At 39.6% G+C, this 26434-nt stretch overlaps 1 protein-coding gene across 1 annotated transcript in view; it reads left to right on the plus strand.

The window, feature by feature from the left end:
• DLC1 (DLC1 Rho GTPase activating protein) overlaps positions 1–26434 on the plus strand; it is a 390131-nt gene that overhangs the window by 161038 nt on the left and 202659 nt on the right. The window contains exon 5 of the mRNA XM_036250146.1: positions 23051–23084. Within this exon, the coding sequence (XP_036106039.1) occupies positions 23051–23084 (34 nt within the window). The remainder of the gene's footprint in view (positions 1–23050; positions 23085–26434) is intronic.

A 26434-nucleotide genomic window follows, 5' to 3' on the forward strand; every position in this document is an offset into this window, starting at 1 on the left:
GAAAGGAAAAGGTGCTTACTCGTTTGTCTCCCCATTTATAAAGACTGTAATGAGCCACTCCAGGGTAGGACACTGATTCTTCATCTTTTCCCTGGGGCTTAAATACATAACATTTATTTAAAACCGAGTTGGGTAACTCAATGTCTGGATCAATGATTCAGTGAACAGTGTCTGCTTCCTCCCCTCCCACTCACTCTCCAGCTCAGTGCATCCAGCTCCCAACCCCACCAGGTGTCCATCTCCACCCTTGCTGGAGTTTGCAGGGCCTGCCTCAGTGTCCACGCTGCTAGATCAAGTGATTGCACTTTTATTCTCATCTTACTTGATGTCAGCTTCACTTCCATCTCCAGACTGTGCCTATCATTTCAAAAAAGTCTCTTCTTTCAGCTTCTGTGACATCGTACATTTCTGGTTTTTCTTCCCTCTCTGATCCTGATTGGTTCACTCTACTGGCCCCTTCCCTACTTGGCCCTTAAATCTACATCCAGTCCCAGTCCCTTTCATCAAGTCCTCATCTCTCCGGGTTTAGGTCCCACCAAATCTAAATTTCAACCCTGACTTCTCTTCTGACCTCCACCCTCCTGTTACTAACAGTTTAAAAGGCTGAGCTGTCTCTCCTTGGGCTGATCTGACACCGACCTGAGCTCTGTGACGACCCAGTCCACCCCCCCGAGCAGGCCCCTCCACCTCCAGTACTCCGTCAGCTCAGCTTTGTACGCCAGGAGCTGAGCATCTTCTTTGTCAGCTGCCTCTCCACACTCCCACCAGCAGTCCATCACCAAGTACCTGCTGGTGATTCGGCCTCCAAAATATAAGTTAGGTCTGACATTTCTCCCCCTCTTCATCACTAGCGCCACGACCTCAGCAACAGTCATTTTTTCCCCAAACTGTTCTCTCTTACCTGTTAACACTGACTCTGGTCCTCTTCCCAATATGTCCTACTCAGGATAGGCAGGAGGATCTTTGAAAACTGCAAGTGAAATCACATCACTCATCTACTTAAAAACCATGGATAGGGCCCTGGTCTGTTTGGCTCAGCGATTAGAGCGTCTGCCTGCCGTCCTGAGAGACCTGGGTTCGGTTTCCGCTAAGGGCACGTACCTCCGTTGCAGTTTGTCCCTGGCCCTGGTTGGGTCGTGCAGGTAGCAACCACTCGATGTGTCCCTTTCATGTCGATGTTTCTCTCTCTCTCTCTCTCTCTCTCTCTCTCTCTCTCTCCCTGCCTCCCATTCTATCTGAACAAAAAATGGAAAAATGTTCTCGGGTGAGGATTAAAAAACAAAGAAACAAATCATGGATAGAGTCTCAGTGCTTAACATAAACTATAAGGTATTGAGTAACCTAGTTGCCACCTAATTCTATAGCATCATCTCGTGCCATCCTTTTCCATCACTCACTAGACTCCAACCACAGGTTCTGTTTTCAGAACTGAAATCAAACCAGTGTATTCACCTAGCTCTGCAGTTCTCAAAGTATGGTCCCCAAAGCAGCAGCAGGGACATCATCTGGAAACTTAGAGAAAATATACCTTCTTTAGCCCCACCCTAGATCTACTGATGTACTGAATCCAAAAACTCTGGGACTAGGGCTCTGCAGGTGATTCTGATGCACACTCCAGTCTGAGAACTACTGATCTAGCTAATCTGAGAAAGAAATTTTGGGAAGTCCATTTTACTGTGTTTTATTACTTAAACATAAGTTATTTGTCAGGCCCTTTTGGTGGATTTAGTGAAGGAACAATATTGGAGGCTAGTGTTGCTTGTTCAACTTAAAAAGTTGGCTCCTGTTGAGGTAGGGAAAGCAGTAGATGGCTTTTGAGTTGGTACTGACAAGATATAGACAAGATATAGACATAATGATGTGTACTTTTTTGTGAGGCTTTGGATGTTCTACAATAGCATGTCTCAACTTAAGGAGAGGTCAGCTAATACTCACCGAACTATCAAAGTGCAAAAAAGCCTTCCTTAATGAAAATGCTGGATTCTCTTACTGTTCAAAATTACCTCTCAGTTTCTTGAGTCATTAGTGAAATTTGCATGTGTACGACCTTTTCTCTCTCTTCTCAAGTTCACTGAAACTAGGAATTTTTAGAATTCTCCTCATTGCCTGGCAATACCAAGTTTTTAGTATATATTGAATAAGTGGTTGATAGCTTACTCAGATAGAGCCTTTTTTTTTTTACTTTAATTTGGAATAAATGTAAACCAGTGCATATTTTAAAATGTGATGCAAGAAGACAATGTTTTTTCCCAGAGAATATTTAGTCCCGACCTTCATCTGTGAGAGTGCCAAAGTTCTTTTCCTGTGAATTCTTAAATCTCGATAGCATTTTCCAAAGAGTTTCAGCAGCTGTTTGTCTTCATGTGAAAGGCTGTTACTTGGTGAGACTTGTCACTGACAGCCTGCCGCGTTTATGTCCCTACCTTACCAACAGGCCTCAGAAGCCACCCACACGTCAGCCTCCCCGCACGCAGCAGAGCGACTTCTGTGGCCTTCGGACGTTCTCCTGTGTGTATACACAAGTATTGTCCCAGAAGATGTTTCTGTGTTTGAGGAGTGTTGTAGGAGTATTGTGCAATTCAGTATGACTATTGGAAGCAAGAGAAAACATTTTCTGTGTATCACATTATCCCTTCTTGCCGTACGAGAAGTAATCCAGCCGTCTCCTCGAGGGACGGGCCCTCCTCTGCAAGCCCAGAGCTCATTAGCCTCACTCCTGCCTCCTCCCAGGCCTTCCAGAGCTCAAACAAGCTATAAAAGCAAAAAGCCGGGGCTGATCAGCTTCTGAGATTTCTCTGTTCTTGTTGTTGTTGTTTTTCCAGTGGTTTTAGAAATAATTGCCATAAGTTACAGGATCCTAAACAAATAACATTCTCTGTTATGATCCTTGTTTCCAGTGAATGCCTTCGTTGTGTGTTTTACGTAGCTCATTCATATGCCTACATGATTTCTAGCACTCAATACATATTTTAGCATTTAGTGCTTAAACAAATCAATCCCTTGGAATATCTTATGGTAAATAATCTTTGTACAGCATCACCGGAGTACTGTCAAAAGACTGCTTGGTGCCCTACCAGTTGCCTTGTACACATAGTACATGTGTGTAGCATGTAAGACTCAAACTTAACATCTTTGAGATTTATCAAGGAAAACACCACTATAATTGCCTTTTGGTTGGTTTAAATTGCAAATTTTTCAAGTTCAGTAAAGACGTCAGAACAGCTTGCTGTGTGATAAGATTCTAATCTGAAATATATATAAATTCCATTTCTCATTTAATAAATAAAAGTACATGGTTTGAATTTGGTTTGGAAGCTCAGGGCTTACTCAGATTAACATAGAAAAGAAAAAGAAAACTGTATTCTATTGTTAAAGTTAGAGCTTATTTTAAAGTCACTTTTAAAGAATTGCCCTAGAGACATGTGTACTACATGTTCCCCAATATATGAGCTACTAAAAATCTTTAGTTTGCTTTCTATGGTACCTCTAGAGAGCTCCCTTTTAGCACATCTGAGCAAGAAAAACAACAATTTTTAAAACATAGGTAGGTCTCTCTCTGGTAAGACAAAAAAAATCCAGTCTGATTTGTCGGACTTTGTATTTGCTATTCTCCAGTAACAGACTTGTTCCTACCTGGCTCAGTGATACCTCTCATTAAGCCACAACACTAGATGCATTGAGCTACATTAGCTGTCTCACATAATTCATAAGCCAGATTGCTGGATTTATTTGCACTAATATAACACTAGTGTACCTTCCTGTATTTTTTGTTGTTGTTAATCCTCACTGAGGATTTTTTTTCCATTGATATTTTTTTTAGATAGAGTGGAAGAGAAAGAGGGAAGGAGAGAGAAACATTGATGTGAGAGAGACACATTGATTGATTGCCTCTGGCATGACCTAGACCAGGGCCGGGGATGGAACCTGCAACCCAGGTATGTGCCCTGGACTGGGAATTGAACCCGTGACCCTTCAGTCCACAGGCTGATGCTCTAACCACTGAACACTGGCCAGGGAAGTCTCTCTGTATTTTTAAAGTTGCTAAGATATGTTTATAATCATAAAATAATACTTATTTTCAAAAGAAATAATACCACCAACTAGTTAAGGGCTTATCTTATGCCTCATAGGATCTCTGTGAGGATTAAATAAAATATTATATATAAATATTCAATAACAATATGGAATTCATTTTGCTGCATTACTTTAGCTCTGTATATATGTCAATACGGTATGAAGACCTTATGAATGTATGCTCACATCACATATTGTTGAAAGTCTAAGTTCCTTAAGGGTAGAAAGAAATTATTATATTGTATGTAACTCCTATTTTGACTTAAAATGTGACCATCAATCCAAGCAGGATGCTTAACTGCAAAAAATGATGAAAGAAGAGAGGCCATCTTTCAGTAGGTCTCACACACACACACACACACACACACACACACACACACACAAAGCTATTTTACTGTAACAGGAAACATTTGTATTTTTTATGTTAAGGGTAAATTAATATCTTTGAACATCAAATAGTCTTTTAAAGGAGCTCTAAAAAACCTAGCTCCTTAGGAAATAGATAGATTTTAATTTAGGTATAGTTTTGCAGATGTGTACAAAAGATAGCATTAGCTCCTCATTTAAATATATAGGTAAATGTATTTGTTATTTGCTGCTGCATAACAAATTACCCTCAAATTTAACAATTTAAAATAACAGTGAACATTTATCATCTCTATGGGTTGGAAATTCAGGAGCAGCTTAGTTGGGTGGTTCTAGCTTAGCATCTCTCATGAAGTTGCTGTCAAGATTTCTGAAGGCGTGACTAGAACTAGAGGATCTGTTTCCAACATGGCTCATTCACATGGCTATTGTCATGTGAACCATGTAGGATGACCTGAGTGTCCTCATGACATGGGAACTAGTTTATGCCAGTGCAAGCTGTCCTGTGATGCCTTTTAACACACCCTGTCAGAAGTCACACACCCGCCACTTCTGCCATTCTCTATTAGGGAGGGCAATGAGGCTCTATCTTTTAAAGAGAGTTGTATCAAAGAATTTGTGGACATATAGTAAAACCATTACACTATATGAGGTCTATGCAGTAAAGAAATATTACTTTCTAGCCCTGGCCAGTTTTCCCAGTGGTTAGAGCATCAGCTTGTGGACCAAAGAGTCTCGGGTTTGATTCCAGTCAAGGGCACGTACTTGGATTGCAGGTTTGATGCCCATCCCTGGTTGGGATTGTGCAGGAGGCAACCAGTCGATGTGTCTCTCTTTCTCTCCCTCCCTGCCTCCCATTCTATGTGAAAAAAATCAATAGAAAAATATCCTCGGGTGAGGATTAAAAAAATTTTTTTAAGAAATACTACTTCCTAGACCTCATATGGTTTCAGTTTGGCTAAGTTTGTTTGTTTTGTTTTGTTTTTTCTGACAGACATTTCCAAGAGAAATGCAGACATTTCAGCACAAACAAAGAATTATTTAAAATTTGGAACTTTAAAGATAAGTTAAACTTTTTAACTAAGAAAGCTATGACCTACAGTGTTTAACCTTGTTAAGGCTATAGGTCTAGATCTGAGGTCTCTAGAAACCCAGTTTAAATCCTTTGGGGTTTATTATATGTTGGAATGTCAGATCCAAATGAAATCAACATAAACATCAAAATTCAAGTTAACAGTTTGTGTCCAACAAAGTAAGATTTATAAGGGGTACAAGTACATAAACACACTGAAGTACTTGTACTTGAAGTAGAACGAAGAGCTTCCAAACATATAACAATTACTTGCTTATTTTATCAATTGATACATGGTTGTCTTCCAAAGCAAAAAGGATCACAGGCATTCACCAGCAATGGCTACCAATTAAGACAGCCGGTAAATAGTATCTTAAATGTTTTGATTAACTAAGCATTTAATGAAAGAAATTTTATTTGAAATTTGAAATTTTTGCTCATTATAAAGGAAATTTACTATTGTTCTTTTTTAAAAAGAAGTTCAAAACCCCAATGTAAATAATGTAAATAATACATTTGAATAAAAATATTTTATTCAAATTTATTTTTCAGGTCTACTTCACTAAATCCTTAATTTTTAGTACTCAATATTTCCAGAGTGAAGAATATGTGAAAAAGTATTATTTGCAAATAAAACTGTTGACTCAAATACTAAAGAAAAGAGTTGGGAAATTAAAAATAGGTTTACCAGAAAATGTAACACATTTACTGAATTCCTATAAAAGACACTTTAAAAACAGGTCATCTCATTTATTTGGGCCATGTGGATTTGTTGTGAATCATTATCAGGAGAGCCTGCAAATACCAGCCAATTTTTTTTTATAAAGTATTTCTTTCACCCAGCCAGTGTGGCTCAGTGGTTGAGTGTCAACCCATGCACCAAGAGGTCGCCAGTTCAACTCCCAGTCAGGGCACATGCCCAGGTTGTGGGCCTGATCCCCAGTGCGGGGCATGCAGGAGGCAGCCAATCGATGTTCCCTCTCATCAATGTTTCTACTTCTCTCTTCCTCTTTCTCTCTAATATCAATAAAGAAAAAAAATTTTTTTTAATTAAATAAAAAGTGTTTCTTATAAAAAAAAAAAGACTGATCGGGTGGATAGAAAGAAGGAAGGGAGGGAGGGAGGAAGGGAGAGAGGGGGAAAGATGATAGAGATAGATAGATAGATAGATAGATAGATAGATAGATAGATAGATAGATAGATAGATGATAGATAGATAGATATTTAAGAAAATCCTCTGGGTTTGCAGAGAACTGGATGAATTAACCTCCTGATTTAGGGTTCATGTAATAGTAACTTCCTGTTTTTAAAAAAGGCAGTGGTTAATTGGAAAGACAAAAGGGCCTCATTGTTACTAAGATGCACTGAACTGCTTAGGTCTCTCACTTTGAAATAACTTTACAATCTCTAGTTCCTTTATTGACTATTCCCGTTTCGCATATAGATTACTAACCCTGAATATTTTTAAAATATATTATTGCCTAGCTGGTGTGGCTCAGTGGATTGAACGTTGTCCCATGGACTGAGAGGTCCCAGGTGATTCCGGTCAGGGTGCATGCCCGGGTTTCGGACTCAATCTCCAGTAGAGGGCGTGCAGGAGGCAGTCGATTTATGTTTCTCACATCAATGTTTCTATCTCTCTCCCTAAAAAAATCAATAAACATAATAATATTTTTAAATTAAAAATAAATGAATAAATAATAGATTATTCCTTTCTAGTACTACATTTTGCATTTTAAGTAAATGCGGTGATACTTTTGTGGGAATCCTGCTACATTTTAATCCTGAAAAGGGGGAAATAATAATGTTGTTCTCATATTTTTATCTTAAATCATGCTGCCAAATATTTTATTTTGTTAATTACAGAAAATAGATCAGTGGATGAAGTTGCACCCAAAACAAAGGTTAGAGTTATCCCAAGAGGAGCCTACATTCTCTTTTGACTGCAGCTTATTTCTCTGATGATCCTTTCTCAACCCTCTTTTCATTCTTCTAAAGTCCTGATTCAAACTTTTTCCCTTTCTTCTATATTCTCTCCCCCTATTTGACCCCACCTAGTGTCTTTAATTCAGGGTCCCCCACCCTGCTTTTCCACACACACACACACACACACACACACACACACACACACACACACTATACACAGCTCTCACAGATGTGAGCATTAGTTCTTTAGTGATACTGATCAAGAGTGCTGAACATGGTCATTTTGTTATTGTTGGAGAGCACTCCTTATCCCCATCTGTTGCTGAGAGAAGTGGGCTTCTTGTTAAATCATGAGAAAAATAATTTTCTGAGACTTGCATGGGACAATGAGTGGCATGTATTTGCATGGAGTTAAATCCCGTGTTTCTAAGATATCATTTTCCTTTGTTCTGCCAAGGAAGAATTCCCATTTTGCTTTCAGCAGAACTAGGATTAAAGCCATTGTTCAGAGTTTTTGCTCCATGTTGGGGCACAGTCCAATCCAGCACCAGGCTAGCTTAGTTTGTGCCCCCAGTTGTAGTCCATCAGTCTATTGCATGTGGGATCCACATGGCCATGGGCCATGCAGCCTCTAGGGCCACATGGTTACGGAGCCCATATGGGCAAGTGCAAGAGGGCCACAAGAGCCAAGAGTACCAAGAGAGCCACCAGCCACAAGAGAGCAAGCTCCTTTGTCTGGGGGATTATGTGTTTCCAAATTTTGAGGGCTTTCAGTGGCCCCATCTCCTCTAGCCAGCGATCTCTGTTCCCAGGTTGGACTGACAGGCACCTTCCCTATGTCACCCTGACTTTACTGCAATACATCCATCTACCCTTTGTTGGACCCCTTTCCCCAGTGATTTGTAGGGAATATACTAGTGGTTCCCTGAGGAGTGTGAAATTGCAGCTTCCTGGTGAAGCTACCCAGATGGGCATGCTTATAATGTCTGGCCTTCCTTTTGCTCCTTTCCTATTATTAATAACTAGCTAATTACAATGGTAACCATTTCATCCCTATCTTTTCTCCTAGAACTCTAAATAATTGCCTTCTCTGCCTATCTATTATATTCTACTCAGCCTTTAATAAACATTTGTTGAAAATATATTTTTAAAACATTTAGTTGATGCTAAAGTCAAAATTTTATCTAACTTCTACAGGTATATGTAAATTTCAATTAACCATGCTGTCTGTACTTTTATGACTAACGTGCAAAAACATGTAATAACTTTTATATGGAAAATTAGAATTTAAGCAATTCAATCTGGACACTAATGGTTGCATACTTGCTAGTTAATTATCTTTCTGTCTATGTTTATAAACAAAAATGTGGCTAGCCTTGGATTGTTTGGCTCAGTAATTAGTGTTGGCCCATGGACCAAAGATCACAGGTTTGATTCCTGGTCAAGGGCATGTACCTGGGTTGCAAGCTTGGTACCCAGCCCCAGGCTGGGTTGTACAGGAGACAACTAATCAATGTGTCTCTTTCACATCAATGTTTCTCTCTCTCTCTCTCTCCTTCCATCCCTCCCTTCTATTCTATTTAAATATCCTTGGGTGAGAATTAACAAAACAACAGAAATGTGGCTAATATTTTATTACTTAATTTTCCTTACACTCAATGATTGTAATCTTTTTACAATTAGCCTAAGTTCAAAATGTATCAGTGCCACAAATATTATTCCACAGAAGGCTCAGAATTCACTAACCCATTTTGAAATGTAATTTTCTGGAACTAAGATAGGCTTTTAAGATACATCAGTGGTTCATAACACTTTTTCACTTATTACAATCTATACCCTACATAACCCCCAACAGAGAGGGAGGCAGGAAGAAAAACAAAATTTCCATGCTCATTCATAGAAGAAAGGAAGGAATGGGGGTGTACCAACCAACACTCCAATCGGAAATAGAAGGAAAATGTGAGAAGGGATTACGCAGGGAAGGAATACTTACAAAGGAACTGTTTTCCAAGTGGGGTAAAAGAAACACAGGGATAGGGCAGTAACCAGGAAGGCTTAGTCACCACTGAGCTGTGATCACTTCAAGGCCCCAAAGAGAAAGAAGCAGTTAACAGAACCTATAGGGGGAAGAGTCTGCCACGTCAGCTGCCTTGCAATGACCTTGGATGGAAGGATACAACAAGTTCAAGCCACATCCCCAGTTAAGATCTAGGGAAATAAACACTCCTTCCTCCTTTAAAAAAAAACACCCCCTCTCCCAATTTCCAATGTGAGAGAGTGTTTCCCCCACACCACCAAGCAATTCTCTCGGCGCCAATTTTGTGTCCTATAATTAAACCCAATTCTGACACTACCTACCTGCTGATAACATCAGATAACCACGTGTTAAGGGGTCAGTCCTACAAGACTGCCCTCTACCCCCCATTTCAGATGCCAATCAAAAGTGTGGGTGCCACCTGTGCTCTGGCTAACCAGCTATAAATTTCACATTTCAATGACACCCTCCTCGGGTTTGATTAATTTGCTCACAGAACTCAGAGAAACAGTTTACCTACTTGAATACTGGTTAAAGAGAGGAAATGGAGCGTCCATGCCTTCTCTAAGTAGACAATCTTACCAAATTCCCATTTGTTTACCAACAATAAGCTCTCCAAACCCCTTCCTTCTGAGTTTGTATGGAGGCTTCATTACAGAGGCATGGTTGATTAAATCTTTGGTCACTAGCAACCAATTCAACCTCCAAGTCCTCTCTCCTCTCCGGAGGGGGAGAGGAGGGGAGAAGAGGGGCAAGACTGAAAGTTCTAACCCTCTCATCACATAGTTGGCTCCACTAGCAACCAGCCCCCATCCTTAGGTGCTTTCCAAAAGCCACATCATTAACATAGCAAAAGACACCTTTACCACTGTCATCACTTAGGAAATTCCAAGTGTTTTAGGAGCTCTGTGCCAGAAGGGAGACCACATATATTTTTCTTGTTATAAATCACAGTATCACACCCTTATATTCCCCTACTGGAGCTCCCCAGAGGCCCAACCTACCTGGACACCAGGGACGTGGGATGGTGTAGGTGGAGTTCATACACAGTGTTTCCATATAAATTATCATCCAAACCGCGACACTTTTTAAAGTTAAAGGAGTTGTTAAAATGAACTGTGATTGCTGCAAAAATCAAACAAACAAACAAAAAATGCTACCCAACAATTACATAACCATTATAGATGTTCATACCATAGGTTCAGTGATGAAAGCCCTGTGGCAGAACGGCCCCTCCCCTCGCTTCCCCACATACTTTTCATACGCATGTTTCCCATCCGCCTGACCGGATCCTCCAGCCCTGCCAGGCTCTGTGTGTCCCGCTGCAGCACCAGAGCAAACTGGCTGGTACTCCAAGCCACCAGCAGGGCAGCAGGGCAGACACTTCGTCACCACCAGAAATCAGGAGCTCGCTGTCCCTAGCCACTTGGGTCTGGGTGCGCTTTGTTAAACCAGGGAGCAACCTGCCTGCTGCGCTTAAAAGGGAGGTGATTTTTAGATTACATCGGGAAAGGGTTGGGGAAAGAGTCTGTTTATCACTAGTCGTCTTCCACATGTGACCATATATTAAAGTGAAAACTGTTCTCAGCACAGGAATCTCCCACACTACTAGATAAGACTGTAGGAGCCGGAAAGACAAACCCACCCTGACTGACATTAATACAACTATTTATAATTTTGTGTCATCCAAAAATGAACATTCCCAAACTCAGCATCCTCATGCTATACGATCCGGCAGCTTCACTCTTTGGTATTTGCCCAAAGGAGTTGAAAACTTACGTCCACACAAAAGCCTGCACACAGATGTTTGTAGAAGCTTTATTACGGCGAATTGTCGAAACCTGGCAGCAGCTAAGACGTCCTTCCTTAGGTCCCAGTCACGGGGGGCGGGTTCTGTCCATCTCAGGTCTGAAAGGTTGAGCTTCCAGAGCGCCGCAGGTCGTCCGAACACGCCGACTTTCCGGTACGGTGGCCTCTGTATTTTAACTGAGCCGGGGTCACGGTGTAAATAAGGCACCGTGGCTTACAGCACACAAGAGATACATATTTCGAATCTAATTTCTTAGTGATCACCACTGCAATGGCTGTCTCCCTGTAACAAACGTGTTTCCGGGCCCCAGCCAGGAGTCCAGTTACATGAAGTGGCATTTGATAAGAATAAATTCCAGTTCAATGAACAAGGTTCTAGTTTGTCCTAAAGGAATATACACACACACACACACACACACACACACAAAATTAAAGTAGTTTTCATCTGTATTCATTTTGCTGTTCTGACTTAGTGGTACATGTTTTGAGTTTCAAACATGAAGCCTAGTTCTGTCAAAGGTTTTTAAGTTGGAAGTTAGGAAACTGTAGGAATGTTGATAAATTGTTGGTAATACAGAGGCATGTGCAGGTATTTGTAAGTGGGAAGGTTTTTAAAGTAGAAGTCATGAAACTATGAAAATATTAGTAAATTGTTGGTACTACAGAGAAACATGCAGGTTTTGAATTATTGATATGAATCTAAGCTTATATTTGAGTATAATTGGTAGTAATTAACCCGGTCAAGTTAGTATGAATGAAATGCTTTATTGCTCAGCCTTCTAAGAGACTAAGTGAAGATACACAAAACAAATACATTCATAATGCAAGTTATTTTGTTTGTAAGGTAGATATTATATGCAATTCTGTGTTAAATCATTCCCAAATATTTTGCCTCTATAGTTTTATTCAAGTCTATTAACCAGAGTAATAGTCCATAGACTTGGATAAAAGTATAAAAATAATAATAAATATATGAAATGATAATAAATTTTAAAATAAATAAAAGTATAAAGTAAATCTAATTTCTGAATTGCGTATAAAATTCACTTTAGTTCAAAAAAAGTATGTATGTAAATCTCATTAGGTGCTCTGGTTAAATGTAAGTGGTGTCCCCAGTTTATGCTCTGCCATTCAGAGGTCACCCAAAGGTCCCACCAGTGCAGAAGATAAATGTTGTACATCTTCTGGTACAAGGGTCACTTCCACATACGCCCTCAGGCCCTGGGCTCCTGGCTGCACAGAGCTGGGAGACAGAGCTTCTTTGTAAGGCCCCAAGATGAACAGCGTTTCTGTCTGTACCTAAGGGGCAGAGAACCGAGCTACCTGGTAACGGTTGGTGACAGGCTTGAAATCGAAGGTGGGGGCTGGGAATGGTAGCCTCCAGACTGGGCTTTATAACACTTAAGGGAAATAGTTGACCAAAAAAAGAAGAAATATTTTCTTCAAAATAATAGAAAAGAATTACAAATAGTTCAAAATAAATAAAGGAGCAATGAACGTGAGGAAACAAATTAATCTGACAGAAGGAGGAGAAAGGGGCCGAGACAGGCAGCCTATGCTGCTTTGCATTATTTCAGAATAAATACGTAGTCACTTTTCCATGTCGTAAAGACGAATCCAACAACGGGAATAATTTACGTACAGGGAGTTCTGGGACAAGTACTGTGATGACCCCCTTTTGTGCAGTATTTCAATGAATCCTCGAATAGCCCTGAGATGTAGGTATTATTTCTACCCCCACTCCCCCCCCTTTTTTTTTTCAGATGAGGAAACTGAGCTCAGAGAATTCTAGAAACTTGCCAAAAGTCACAGAGCCGATGAGTGGCAGCAAGGAACCTAGTACCTGTTCACACCCACCATTTTCTGTTTTGGTCTGCAGTCTTGAATTCGCAGTTAGATTCCTTATTTTTGCAGCATATCTTCTATTTCTTTGAGTGTCACCACAGCACTTGGTAAAAGACGGCTCAGGTAGCGGTTACTCAACCGTGCCTGTTAACAGACTGACAGACCTGGGCACAGAGGTGAGGTCCCAGGGCATAGCACCCAGCCCCCAGCCGAGCTCCCCAGGACGGGGAAGCATCTGCAGGCGCACAGTGCTAGAGGATGGGCCGCAGCGGAGACAGGGGCCTTTGCAGTGTCCATCAGATGCAGTGAGGAGGGCTGTGCACCAGCACAAAACTGTGACAGGGGTAGAAGAGTAAGGGCATGGACAAAATGAAAACTCCATTGTGAGGGATGCTAGGAAGAATGAAAGGACACAAAGGTTAACTAACACTGAAGGGCAGATGAATTGCTGGTTAACATCATCCAACAAGAAATATGGTCATTCTGAGTCAGTTGCTCACTGAGTAAGTCACCTATCTTGAATGTCATTTTTCCTTAAAAAAATAAGTCTGTATGTCTATGGTTCTCCTTAATCATGATCTGTCGTAAACCAGGCTTTTTAAAAAACACACTATTTGAATAATTCAGTCAATATTTCTAAATGGGTGCTATATGCAAATCAGCCTAGCAAATAATAAAAGAATACTTGTGAAGAACTCATAAATTGAAATATATATATATATTCTCTAAGAAGAAAAAAGTAATCCATTTTTTGCTAGTGAAATTTATGAACATATTTGGGTACTTTAGTAATGATTTTTTCCCAAAATTACTAAGGTTGAACATAAAATCAGAAAACATTTAAAAATACATAACTTACATATTTACAAAAAAAGAGCAACTTACAATGAAAGTCACAAATAAGAGGATTAATAAAATTTCAAAATTATATAAAGCTATATAAAGGGTAAAATGATTATATCAAAATATAGGTTATTATGGTTACTCCAGTTCAACATATCACTTAGTACTAAACTTTCATAATAACAAAGTTGGGAAGGGAGACATGACTTGCTAAATTCTAAAAGGAATTCATATCATGAAATTATATCTCAAACACATTTGAATATTATCAACAGTGGATTGATTGGAGGAGATACAGAAGCATTATAATTAAGAATTTCAATATATGCTGAGGAGTCCAGTCATGGGCTTTTTTGTTTATCTAGATTGTTTTTAAAAAATCTAATTAGAGCCCTGGCCGGTTTGGCTTAGCAGTTAGAGCGTCAGCCCATGGACCAGAGAGGCCGAGGTTCGGTTCCTGCTAAGGGGATGTACCTCAGTTGCAGTTTGTCTCCAGCCCCGGTTGGGGTCATGTGGGTGACAACCACTCGATATGTCTCTCTCACATCGATGTTTCTCTCTCTCTCTTCCTCCCTCTCTCCCTCCTACTCTATCTCAAAATAAATGCAAAAATGGCCTCGGGTAAGGATAAAAAAAAATTTATTAGAATAATAATATATTTTTTCTCTTAAACCATATTTCCAAGTAAAAATGCCCTTAACCAGAGTTTTATCAGGAGTTAGAGAGCCTTAAATTCAATATTTAGCCAGCTGCTGTGATCATGGAATGAGATATTGTGTAGAGTTTGTTGAAGAGAGTCAGTCACCAGCTTTAAATACATGTATCTCGAATTCCAGTATTTTGTTGAAAGCTGCATTTACATCTAGTAGACGTCCATCCCACCTCTGCTCATAGGTGGCTACAGCTGAGCCTGTGATCAGCATCAAAACATCCCTTAAGAATCAACTCTGTCTTTGTTTAAATACTCATACAACTATTTTGAGCTGAGCTCCCAAATTTCTACACCAGAGACTATCACTTTGGTCTGGGAACCTGCAAAGACAGTTGTTACAGTCAATAACCCTGGCAAAAAAGAAGTTCCTCAGTGTGGCTGACAACTTTTATCAAATAAGACATGTCAAATTCCTTTTGCAAGTAAGAAGGGTACACAACGTGGACTATATTCCATGGGTAATTATGCATGTATTTACTTTACTTTGGTTGTAAGTATGTGTATTTTGAAGCAGTCCTCATACCAGCACGTCATCTCTTTCTCTGGAAATGAATCTCCAGTATCTTCCATTGTATGATTGAGAAACTAAGTTAAAGCAGGATCTTGAACACTAAAAGGGATAAATCTTGATGACCTTTGCCTGCATCAGTCTTATGAGTAATGGAATAATAGACAGGACTTTAAGACCCAGATTCTAGTCTAATCCCCATTTGACCAACTAACATCCTGAACCACTGGGTAAGTCACTTAATCTCTCTGGACCTCAGAATCCTCATAGGCAAAATGACAAGGTTAGAATTAGATGAGTGTTTCCCAAAGTATGGTTACATAGACTATTGGTGTACATCAGCTAATAGTGAGATAAGCATTTCAAATTTGTAATTATTTTAATGTGTATTATGAATAATATAACCAAAAATTTAAACCCATAAATTTATGCATTTTATTTTTATTATTTAAAACAAGTCAAGTAAAAAAAAGGAAGTTTTTAAAAATTTTCTCAATGATGTATATTTTTCAATTAGTGTACATTTAATATTACTTTGTATTCGTTTCAGGTACATGGCAGAGCAGTTAGACAACCATATACTTTACAAAGTGTTTCCCTCAATATTTCCAGTACCCACCTGGCACCATACATAGTTATTATAATTTTATTGACTATATTTCTTATGCTGTAGTTTGCACCCCCATGATAATTTTGTAACTAGCAATCAGTACTTCTCAATTCCTTCACTTTTTACCCAGTCCCCCAACTCCCCTCTGACATGTATTTAAAGTTAATATTTAAAATATTATTAAATAAATTGTTTATAGATGATTCATGTATACAGCAAAAATTGTAAAGGTGGCATTCAAAGTGCTGTAGTTTGGGAAACAGGACTAAACGATATTAAATTCCCTCCACCAAGAAGAGCCTATATTTTTGCCCTGGCCAGTTTGGCTCAGCGGGTAGAGCATCAGCCTGTGGTCCAGAGAGACCCGGGTTCGGTTCCCACTAAGGGCGCGTACCTCGGTTGCAGTTTGTCCCCGGTCCTGGTTGGTTGTGCGGGTGGCAGCCACTCGATGTGTCCCTTTCGCATCGATGTTTCTCTCTCTCTCTCTCTCCCCCTCCCACTCTATCTGAACAAAAAATGGAAGGATGTCCTCGGGTGAGGATAACAACAACAACAAAAAATAAGAGCCTATATTTTCAATGAGAGAATGATGACTCTCAAAGCTAGAGAAGCACTTTGTAAACCAAAATGGATGATACCAGATTATCAATCAGACAGCTTTTCAATGAACTTCTCTGTTCAAATGAAAGCAAAAAGAAATCATTGACTGGCTAATAATATCGCAGACTGGAGTGATTTCAAAAGAGTTTAAATAAAGAGGTGGAAACAAACCCATTTTCCAATGCACCTATTTTTATGTTGTCTTTCATATCTTCCCCCAAAAATGTGAATCCCCAAACTCTTCCTGTTGCCCATTGTACCCACAATAGGCTCTGTGTCCTCATCTGAGACAGAGGTTGTTCCACCACCGAGGGAGGTTTCCCTGACATTTCTAAGGGCATAATTACCCTTTTTTAAATTTCTCTGTAAGATATTTTTGTGGGAACAAAAGTGAATGTTTTTAAAGGAAGGGAATACATTACCCCTGGTTCTTGCAATTTTTAAAAAGGCGAATGGAGGAAATCTCTATAGAGCAAATCAGAATATTCTATAAATGCTAGTGTGAACATCTCTAATCTTTTTAAAAACATGCAAAACAAGCACTAGCTATAAAGAGAGAAAGCACAAATTAATGGTAGCACTGTGCTTCTTCCTGCAAGAGGAAAATGGATCCCACCGTGGAGCCTTTCAGTCCATCGTAGCTGTCCATTGTTTGAAGGGGTTGGCTTTGAAAGGGCCTTCCTAGTGGAAATATTCTATGGTCCTAATGCCCAAAATCTAAGAGGAAAAATTTTATATAAGTGAGGAACATGGCATATTAAGAAAAAAATAACATATTAAAGAGGTAAATCAATCTCAATTTTCACCTAAAATCATCGAGAAGAAATTGGATCCATTAGAATGTTTCAATTGTCATTGTATTTTAAAAGATCCAGGTTTGACATCTATAACTTGTGTTCCTGTTTATGTTAGCAGCCTCTATGTAGTTAGTGTAAGTTCCTAAAAGGCGTTCAGCTGTGGTCCTCCTGTAAGTGCAGAAAGCCATCCGAGCACAGACCAAAAGAATCAACATATGTCTACAACATTTCCGCAAGGCATGTCAAAATCAGCATTTCCCCAATCATTTTTTACGTTCAAAAACACAAACATACTCACACACAGCCTGAGCTCCCACACACAGCTTTTAAAGACCTCATTAAGAGAAAGCAAATTGTTTCCTCCCCTCTTACTAAAAAGCTTTCTCTTAAATGGCTTTTTAAAAATTCAGCTGTAAAACACCTTAACAGATTAACTTCAATGAAAATCTTTACATATGGAGAACTGTTGGAGGGTCAGTATAACCATACAAAACGTTCTTATTCTATCATTTCACTATCATGAAGAAGAATAACAAAAGACTATGAATTATTTTTTTCTCTCATTTGAAAGTTATTAGCAGATTTCTCTTTGTTCCATTGAGAAATGAAAGAAGAAAATATGAAGTTACAGCGAACCCATATGGCCAGCAGGAAAATCCTATTTAATTGCTTTATTGCCAGAAATGTTAAATCACTTCCTGAGGATACAGTTCAAATGAAACATATGGCAGCTATTAACAAAAGCCCCTAATGAATTCAAAAATATGCTTTTTATAGGAGCTTTCTCATAAGCAGCAGTCATACATGTTATTTAAACTGTGCATACAAATATGCATTTGGTATTTTAATTCCACAAATGTTTGATGAACACTTACTGTGTACCAGACTCTAGAGCCAGCTTGCATGGTACGTCCTTTCTAAGCAACAGACATAACACTCCGGAACCTCAGGACATGGTCCCCAAGCCTAGCCAGCCTTCTCAGAAGTCAAGGCAAAAAGACCCTTGACCAGCGCCTCCTTCCTGAAGGTTCAAGGCCCAAGAAAACTCTTTCATTTCAATTATCTACTACATTCTTAGTCCTTTTAATGTCACACCATTTAGCATCTACTGCATGGATCTCTTCTTTATCTTTTCATGTATTTTTGATTGGGTATGAGTTCCACAAAGAAGAAAACCTTAGTAAAAGTTTTTGTACGTAGAATAATGTGAGGCATGTAATAAGAATCAACAAATAGCTTTCATTAATTGAGAACCAAGTGCCAGTATTTTTTTTTTTTTTCTATAATGCCTTTTATCCCTGGGAAATCTTACAAATTCAAGCAATTATTTATAAACCATATTCTAAAGAGACAGTTCTCCCTTAAATTCAAAGGTAAATCAGCTGAGGGACATCCAGGTCTTATTGCTATGTGGTTTCACGTTAGAAGAGAAGTTATCAAATTCTGCATTACATTAAACTTTCACTTCCCTTGCTCGACATCATAATATGGCCATTGCAATTATTTAATGAAAGTGAGCTTTGGTAGTTTAAAGAATCATGCAAAATGTGGTGAGATTTAAAGTACTTGGCATTGGCTCCATGAAGTATTAGCGTTGGCTGTATGGAAGCTAAAATATTTTTGCTTCATAACGCCACTCATTAACACTTATTAAAAATATATGTTTTGCCCTGGCCAGTTTGGCTCAGCGGTTAGAGCGTCTGCCTGCGGTCCGGAGAGACCCGGGTTCGGTTCCCGCTAAGGGCATGTACCTCCGTTGCAGTTTGTCCCCGGGCCTGGTTCGTCGTGCGGGTGGCAGCCACTCGATGTGTCCCTTTCACATCGATGTTTCCCTCTCTCTCTCTTCCTCTCTCTCCCTCCCACTCTGTCTGTACAAAAAATGAAAAAATGTCCTCGGATGAGGATAAAAAAAAAAAAAGAAAAAAAAAAAAATATATATATATGTTTTGCCCTGGCCGGTTTGGCTCAGTGGTTAGAGTGTCGGCCTGAGATCCAGAGAGACCCGGGTTCGGTTCCCGCTAAGGGCATGTGCCTTGGTTGCAGTTTGTCCCCGGCCCTGGTTGGGTTGTGTGGGTGGCAGCCACTCGATGTGTCCCTTTCACATTGATGTTTCTCTCTCTCTCTCTTCCTCCCACTCTATCTGAACAAAATATCGAAAAATGACCTCGGGTGAGTATAAAAAAATAAAAAATAAATAAAAATATATGTTTTTATTGGTTTAAAAGAGTGGAAGTGAGAGGGAGAGAGAGAAAGAGAAACATCGATGAGAGAGACAAATCCATAGGCTGCCTCCCACATACCCACTAACAGGAATTGAGCCCAAAACCTGGCATGTTTTTGAACCAATGACCTCTTGATGCATGGGACATCCTCAACCAATTGAACCACACTGGCCAGGGCCATTAACATTTTTATTAAATATTTACTTATACATGTTCAGTTGCATACTTTGTAATCAAGTAGAATAAAATATGGAAGGCCTGTCACTGGTCAAGTTGTGATTTGGAGCAAGGCAACAATTTGTCTTAAATGCCTTAGCTACAAGAGAGAGCTTGCTTAGACTTTCTAAATGTCTGGTACGATTATACCTACACAGATATTTTGTTATCTAAGTCAAGATCTTGCCATGGGGATCGCTTCAAATCTTTCCCCTCTTTGGTGTTTTGAAACCGGTGTTAGTGACTTGAGGCCAGCATGCCGTGGTTGTGTCTGGCTTCCGTGTGACTGTGAGCTCACGGAAGCTGCTTTTCTTCCCAGGACTTCATGGGACTGTTGGCAGGATGAGTGAGGTTACGAAGGCGAAAGCTCAAAACTGTGCCTCATGCGTGTTAAGAACAGTCAGCGTTAGCTATTCGTATACTGAGGAACTTTCTCATTAAACGTCCTTTAATTACCTACCACCAACCTTTACGATCTGGTCAGTGCAAGGGTTTCTGTTTTGTTTTGTTGTTTGTTTATTTTCTTTTCACAAAAGAGAGAAGCCCATTTAAAACCTGTGATCTCTAGGAAGGGGGATAATCCAGGAGCTAGGCTTAAAATATAACACAGTATGGATTTAATTCCATTTTTTAATCCTTTCCAAAAAGACACATACAAACTAAACAAATATCACCAAAACTGTAGGGTAACTTTCCTATAAAGGGAGAAAATAGCTTTCCTGGGGTCTAGAATCAGAGTTCTTCTAGAAGGGAAGAGAAAGATCAGATGACGCTGCTGTAAATGAAGTCATGCCAAGGACAATGCTTAAAGCCTGCTCAGCCCCTCTGACGCCCTGCTCCCTGGGTGCACACTCCTCTCTGCCACCTACTGACCTGCCAGTCTCTTCATGGCTGCATCGTCGTCAGAATTCAGAGTTGATGTTAACACCCAGGGAACAAGACGGAACGACTAAATGTAGTTTGAAGTCAAGTCAACATATACTTTCACTCTAGATCAACCTTGCCAAAACAAAACAACCCTAGACTTTGTATCCATAAAAAGACTTTTTCTTTATTTGAAAAATTTCATCTATCTCCAAATCCTGTAAATTCCACAGGTGAGGATCTCCTTAGTAACAAACATCTCACAACAGTAGAGGTGTCTTCATATTTAATATTTCTGGAAATGAGTGAAGATGGATGCTATTTCCTTAGGCTGATCTAGGACACAGGTGCACTGAGCCTCTCTCTCCTCTCTTTCTCTCTCTCTTTCTCTCGCTTTCTCCTCTCTCTCTCTTTTACAACAAAATTATTTACCCATTCGAGTCTACTTTTCTTATCCCAATTGTAAGGACTTTGTTCCTTGAAGAAGGGAAGAAGCATCACTCATGGACGTCTTGTGTGATCAGTGGGACAGAATGGGTCACATCCCAGCGGGTCGGGTAGATTTACGAAAGGTGTCCAGTACAGGTTACTATCCTCATGCTACTTGTATTTCATACCTGAATAACTGAGGTGATTGGGAACCAAAAGTTCAGCTTCCTAAAATATTTTTAGAATCTCCACAAAGAGTAGAACTAGACATGTATACTTTGAAGTCTTTTGTGAGCATCTCATTCTAATAATGATAATGATAGACAATAGATGCTGGGAACTGAACTAAACCTCTCATGTCAGGGAGGGTTAGACCCATTGGCCCCAAGCCCACAGTAACAGACAGAGCAGCTGCCTTTTCCTGGGGACCTCTGCCCTCCGGAAGCTACTACAGTTCGTCCTCTTGGCAGCCCTGTGAACCAGGCCTGATCTCCGTTTCATAAAGGAGGGTTCTGAGCCGTGAAGGAACAACATAGGACAAAACAAATGAACTCCAAAACTTCTACCCAAATTCAGAGTGTTTTAGTCTCATTTATCGCCAGTGTCTTTCAAAGATAATATGAGCCTGTCTTCAGAGAGGAGAACAATTACATGGCGACGTAGAATGATCACAGCTGCATCGGGTCACTGCTCTAGTTCCACGGCTCTCGTTTCTCTTTCCAGCTTTATTGAGGTATAATTTGACAAACAAAATTGTAAGATAGTGAAAGCGTACCTCATGGTGATTTGATATATGTATACATTGTTTTTTTGTTTTTTTTTATTATACATGCCCCTAGCGGGAACTGAACCTGGGACCCTCTGGTCTGCAGGTCGACGCTCAACCACTGAGCCAAACTGGCCAGGGCGATATAGGTGTACATTGTGAAAGAATTCTTTACATATAATTAATTAAGCCCAGCCAGTGTGGCTCAGTGGTTGAGCATCGATCCATGCACCAAGAGGTCGCTGGTTTGATTCCCTGTTAGGGACATGCCCAGGTTGTGGGCCCTGTCCCCAGTGGGGGGCATGCAGGAGGCGGCCAATCCATGTTCTCTCTCATTGATGTTTCTCTCTCTCTCTCCCTCTCCTTTCCTCTCTCTCTAAAATCAATTAAAATTTTTTTTAAATCATAATTAATTAACACATTCATTACCTCAGATATTTCCTCCCCTTTTTTGGTGAGAACATATAAGTTTTACTCTCTATGTAAATATCAATGATATATTACAATGTTATGAACTGTAGTCACCATGTTTTACATTACATCCTCAGACCCTCTTCATCTTACAGCTGAAAGTTTGCACCTTTTACCAGCCTCTCCCTATTTTCCCCACCATCCCTGCCCCCTGCTCCCCCACCCCCTGCACTTGCCCCAGACCCTGGTAACCACTTTTCTCCCCTCTGATTCACTTAGCAGAATGCTCTCAAGGTCCACTTTTTGCAAATAGCAGGATTTCTTTCCTTCCCGTGGCTAAATAATGTTCCACTGTATATCACATCCATGTTTTGGCTGTTGTGAATACTGCTGCATGAACATGAGAGTGCAAATATCTCCTTGATTTCCTCTTTATATTTCTTTTGACTATATACCCAGATGTGGGATTGCTGGATCATATAGCTTTCTGATTTTTTTAATCTTTTAATTGAAAAATATTTTTTAAAAATCTAAGGAACCTCTAAACTGTTTTTCCATAAACAGCAGCACCAATTTACATTCCCACCAGCAGTGCACAGGGGTTCCCTTTTCTCCACATCCCCACCAATATATATTATTTTTTGTCTTCTTGGTAATATCCACTTAGCAGCCTTTCTAACTGGTGTGAAGTGATATCTCACTGTGATTTTGATTTGCATTTCCCTGATAATTAATGATGTTGAGCATCTTTCAATGTACCCATTGGCCATTTTAATGTCTTCTTTGGGAAAATGTCTACTCAGATCCTCTGCCTTCTCAGTTTTCTATTGCCAAGTTCTATTTAATTTTGCTTCATTTATGGTACTTCATTGTGTTCCTAATAGTGTTATTTTATGTTTCTTTCTAATAATACCACAATTTTGTAACTTTTGTTTTCTTTTTCAGGCTTTTCCAGGCATTTCAGAGAAGGAAAAGGCTGGTAAGTGAATATATGGTTGTATTTTCCTTCCTATCTATTTTAGAATAAAATTTCATCTTCATGTGGACATTTCATTAAATATCTAAAATGTATATATCTCATCAATCTTTGGACAAATATTATTGTTGAATTGCTGAAAAATAAGCTGTGTTGCTCAAAATGTAAGAAAGAAATGTGGTTTTCTGATATAGCATTTCATCATGTTGGAATAAGGTGTGTGCTTCTTGTGCCCTTACTGCGGTTGTAACAACAACCACACTCTTTTCTTGAGGGAAAGAATGAGATGTTCAGTATACTCGAGAATGGTCTTTGAAAACTGGTGGTTAATCATTATCTAGATTTATTTTTTAATCTTAAGTAACTTATTTAGAAGTCATAGAAAAAGATGTACTTATTTAAAGCTGATGTTATACCATCAAAAATATCACTGTAGCCCTGGCCGGTTTGGCTCAGTGGTTAGAGCATCAGCCCACAGACCAAAGAGTCACCGGTTTGATTCTGGTCAAGGGCACATACCTCCATGTGGTTCATTCCAGCCCTGGTCGGGGTTATGTGGGAGGCAACCAGTTCATGTGTCTCTCATATCAATGTTTCTCTTTCTCTCTCTCCCCCTCTCTCCCTCCTTCCCACTCTATCTGAAGATAAATGGAAAAATATCCTCGAGTGGTTATTTAAATATATATATATCATTGAAAGCAATATAAATAATTGTATTAAAAAATTATAATAGTTTTCTATGCTCTGTGCTATCATTATAACTAACAGTATTAAGGAAAATGGATAAAGTCTGATGAGAAACATAGAATATGAAAAATTAGAGTTGAATTGGTGGGATTATGTGTTGTTTTTTAATCTGTTGATCTTCCTCAGTATTGTCTTATATTTTCTGCATAATAACAATAATTTTTTTAAAAACTCAGATTAAAAGTGTGTTTCTGAATTTGAAGCACAACACTTAGTTCGTAGACATTTGTGATTTTTTTTTTATCCTCACCCAAGGACATTTTTCGATATTTTGTTCAGATAGAGTGGGAGGGAGAGAGAGAGAGAGAGAGAGAAATATCGACGTGAAAGGGACACATCGAGTGATTGCCACCCGCACGACCCAACCAGGGCCGGGGACAAACCGCAACCAAGATACATGCCCTTAGCGGCAACCGAACCCAGGTCTCTCCGGACCGCAGGCCGACGCTCTAACCGCTGAGCCAAACCGGCCAGGGCGACATTTGTGATTTTTAAGAGCCATATTAAAAGTTTATAGTATCATCTAAAAGAAGCCTTGGAGTTTGTCTGATATGATTTTTGTACAGGGGATATTCTCTTCCTAGATTAGTGATCTTATTTTCGCTGCTAGACAATTTTCACACTAATGTTTTTTATGGTTTGTTTCCTTCCATGGTTAAAGTTTATTCTCATGTTAGGCTGTTTCTGATTTTTTTTTTAATCATTTTTTTATTTTTCAGTTATAGTTGACATACAATATTATATCACCCCAGTGATCAGACATTATAAAACTTATAAAGTGATCATCCTGAAAAATTTCATACCCATCTGACACCATACATAGTTATTAGAATATTATTGACTATATTCCCTATGCTGCATCATTACAGCCTCATGACTACCCTATAACTACTAATTTGTATTTCTAAATCTCTTTACCTTTTTCACCTACTCCTCCAGCCCCCTCCCATCTAGCTACCACCAAAATGTTCTCTGTATCTATGAGTCTGTTTCTATTCTGCATGTTTATTTTGATTTTTAGATTCAATTATTGATAGATATGTATTTACTGCCACTTTATTGTTGATATTTTTTATCTTTTTCTTCTTCTTAAAGAAGACCCCTTAATATATCTTGTAATACTGGTTTGGTGGTGATGAACTCTTTTAGCTTTTTCTTATCTGAGAAACTCTTTATCTGACCTTCAATTCTAAATGATAATTTTGCTGGGTAGAGTAATCTTGGTTGTAGGTCTTTGTTTTTTATCACTTTGAATATATTTTGCCACTTCCTTCTGGCCTGCAAAGTTTCTGTTGAGAAATCAGCTGACAGTCTAATGGGTGCTCTCTTGTAGCTAAGTAAACTGCTTTTTTCTTGCTGCTTTTAAGATTCTCTCTTTGTCTTTAACCTTCGGCATTTTAATTGTGATGTGTATTAGTGTGGGCCTTTTTGGATTCATCTTATTTGGATCTTTCTGGGCTTCCTGGATGTGTATGTCTATTTCTTTCACCAGGTAAGGGAAGTTTTTCTGTCATTATTTTTTCATCTAGGTTTCCAATTTCTTGCTCCCTTTCTTCTCCTTCTGGCACGCCCATAATGCAAATGTTGGTACACTTGAAGTTGTCCCAGAGTCTCCTTACATTATCTTCATATTTTGCTATTCTTTTTTCTTTTTGCTGTTCTGATTGGGTGTTTTTTTGTTTCTTCAAATTCCAAATATTTGATTTGGTTCCCAGTGTCCTCAACTCTACTGTCGATTCCCTGTGAATTAGTCTTCATTTCAGTTAGTGTATTCTTTATTTCCGACTGGTCCTTTTTTATGCTGCTGATGTTCTCACAGAGTTCCTTGAACATCTTTATAACCATTGTTTTGAATTCTGTATCTGATAGTTTGCTTGCTTCCATTTCATTTAGCTCTTTTTCCTGGAGATTTCTCCTGTTCTTTTATGTGTGATATGTTTCTTTGTGTCTGCATTTTGGTGTTGGTTTCTATGTATTAGATAAAGCTCCTATGTCTCCCAGACTTGGTAGAGCGGCCTTGTGTAGTAGGTTTTCTGTAGGGCCCAGCAGCTCAGCCTCCCTAGTCACCTGAGCTGGGCACTTCAGGTGCACCCCTGTGTGGACTGTGTGCACTGTCCTGTTGTAGTTGAGCCTTGATTGTTGTTGGCATCTCTGGGAGGGATTGACCTCAGGCCAATAGGCTGTGAGGACCAGCTGTGACTACAGCTGAAGAGCTGCTGTGCAGGAGCCAACCTTATGGAGCAGGACTTGCTTCAGTGGGGCTGTGGTTCTCAGCGAGTCTGCCCCTTGAGTATGTTGCTTGTGGAGGTGGTAGGGTTATAATCTGGCATGGTCCGAAGTGGACCACAGGGTGCACTGGTTCTGGACCTCCCGGGAGGTATAAAGTAAGCCACTTCCTGTGCCTGGGGCCACCTGGCTTGAGCTACAGAGTGATCTGCAGATGGCTGCTACTTGTGTTCATCTTGGAGGTGTCCAGGAGAGACCAAGCTGTCTTGCAGGTGTCCAGGAGAGACCAACCAAGGCAGGCAGCCACCAGCGCTGGTCCTGGGGCCATTTATCAAGAAGTATGGGGTACGCTGAGGCCAGCTGCTGCTTGTTTGACAGAT

Source organism: Molossus molossus, unplaced genomic scaffold (genome assembly GCF_014108415.1).
Source record: "Molossus molossus isolate mMolMol1 unplaced genomic scaffold, mMolMol1.p scaffold_m16_p_9, whole genome shotgun sequence".
Lineage (NCBI taxonomy): Eukaryota > Metazoa > Chordata > Mammalia > Chiroptera > Molossidae > Molossus > Molossus molossus.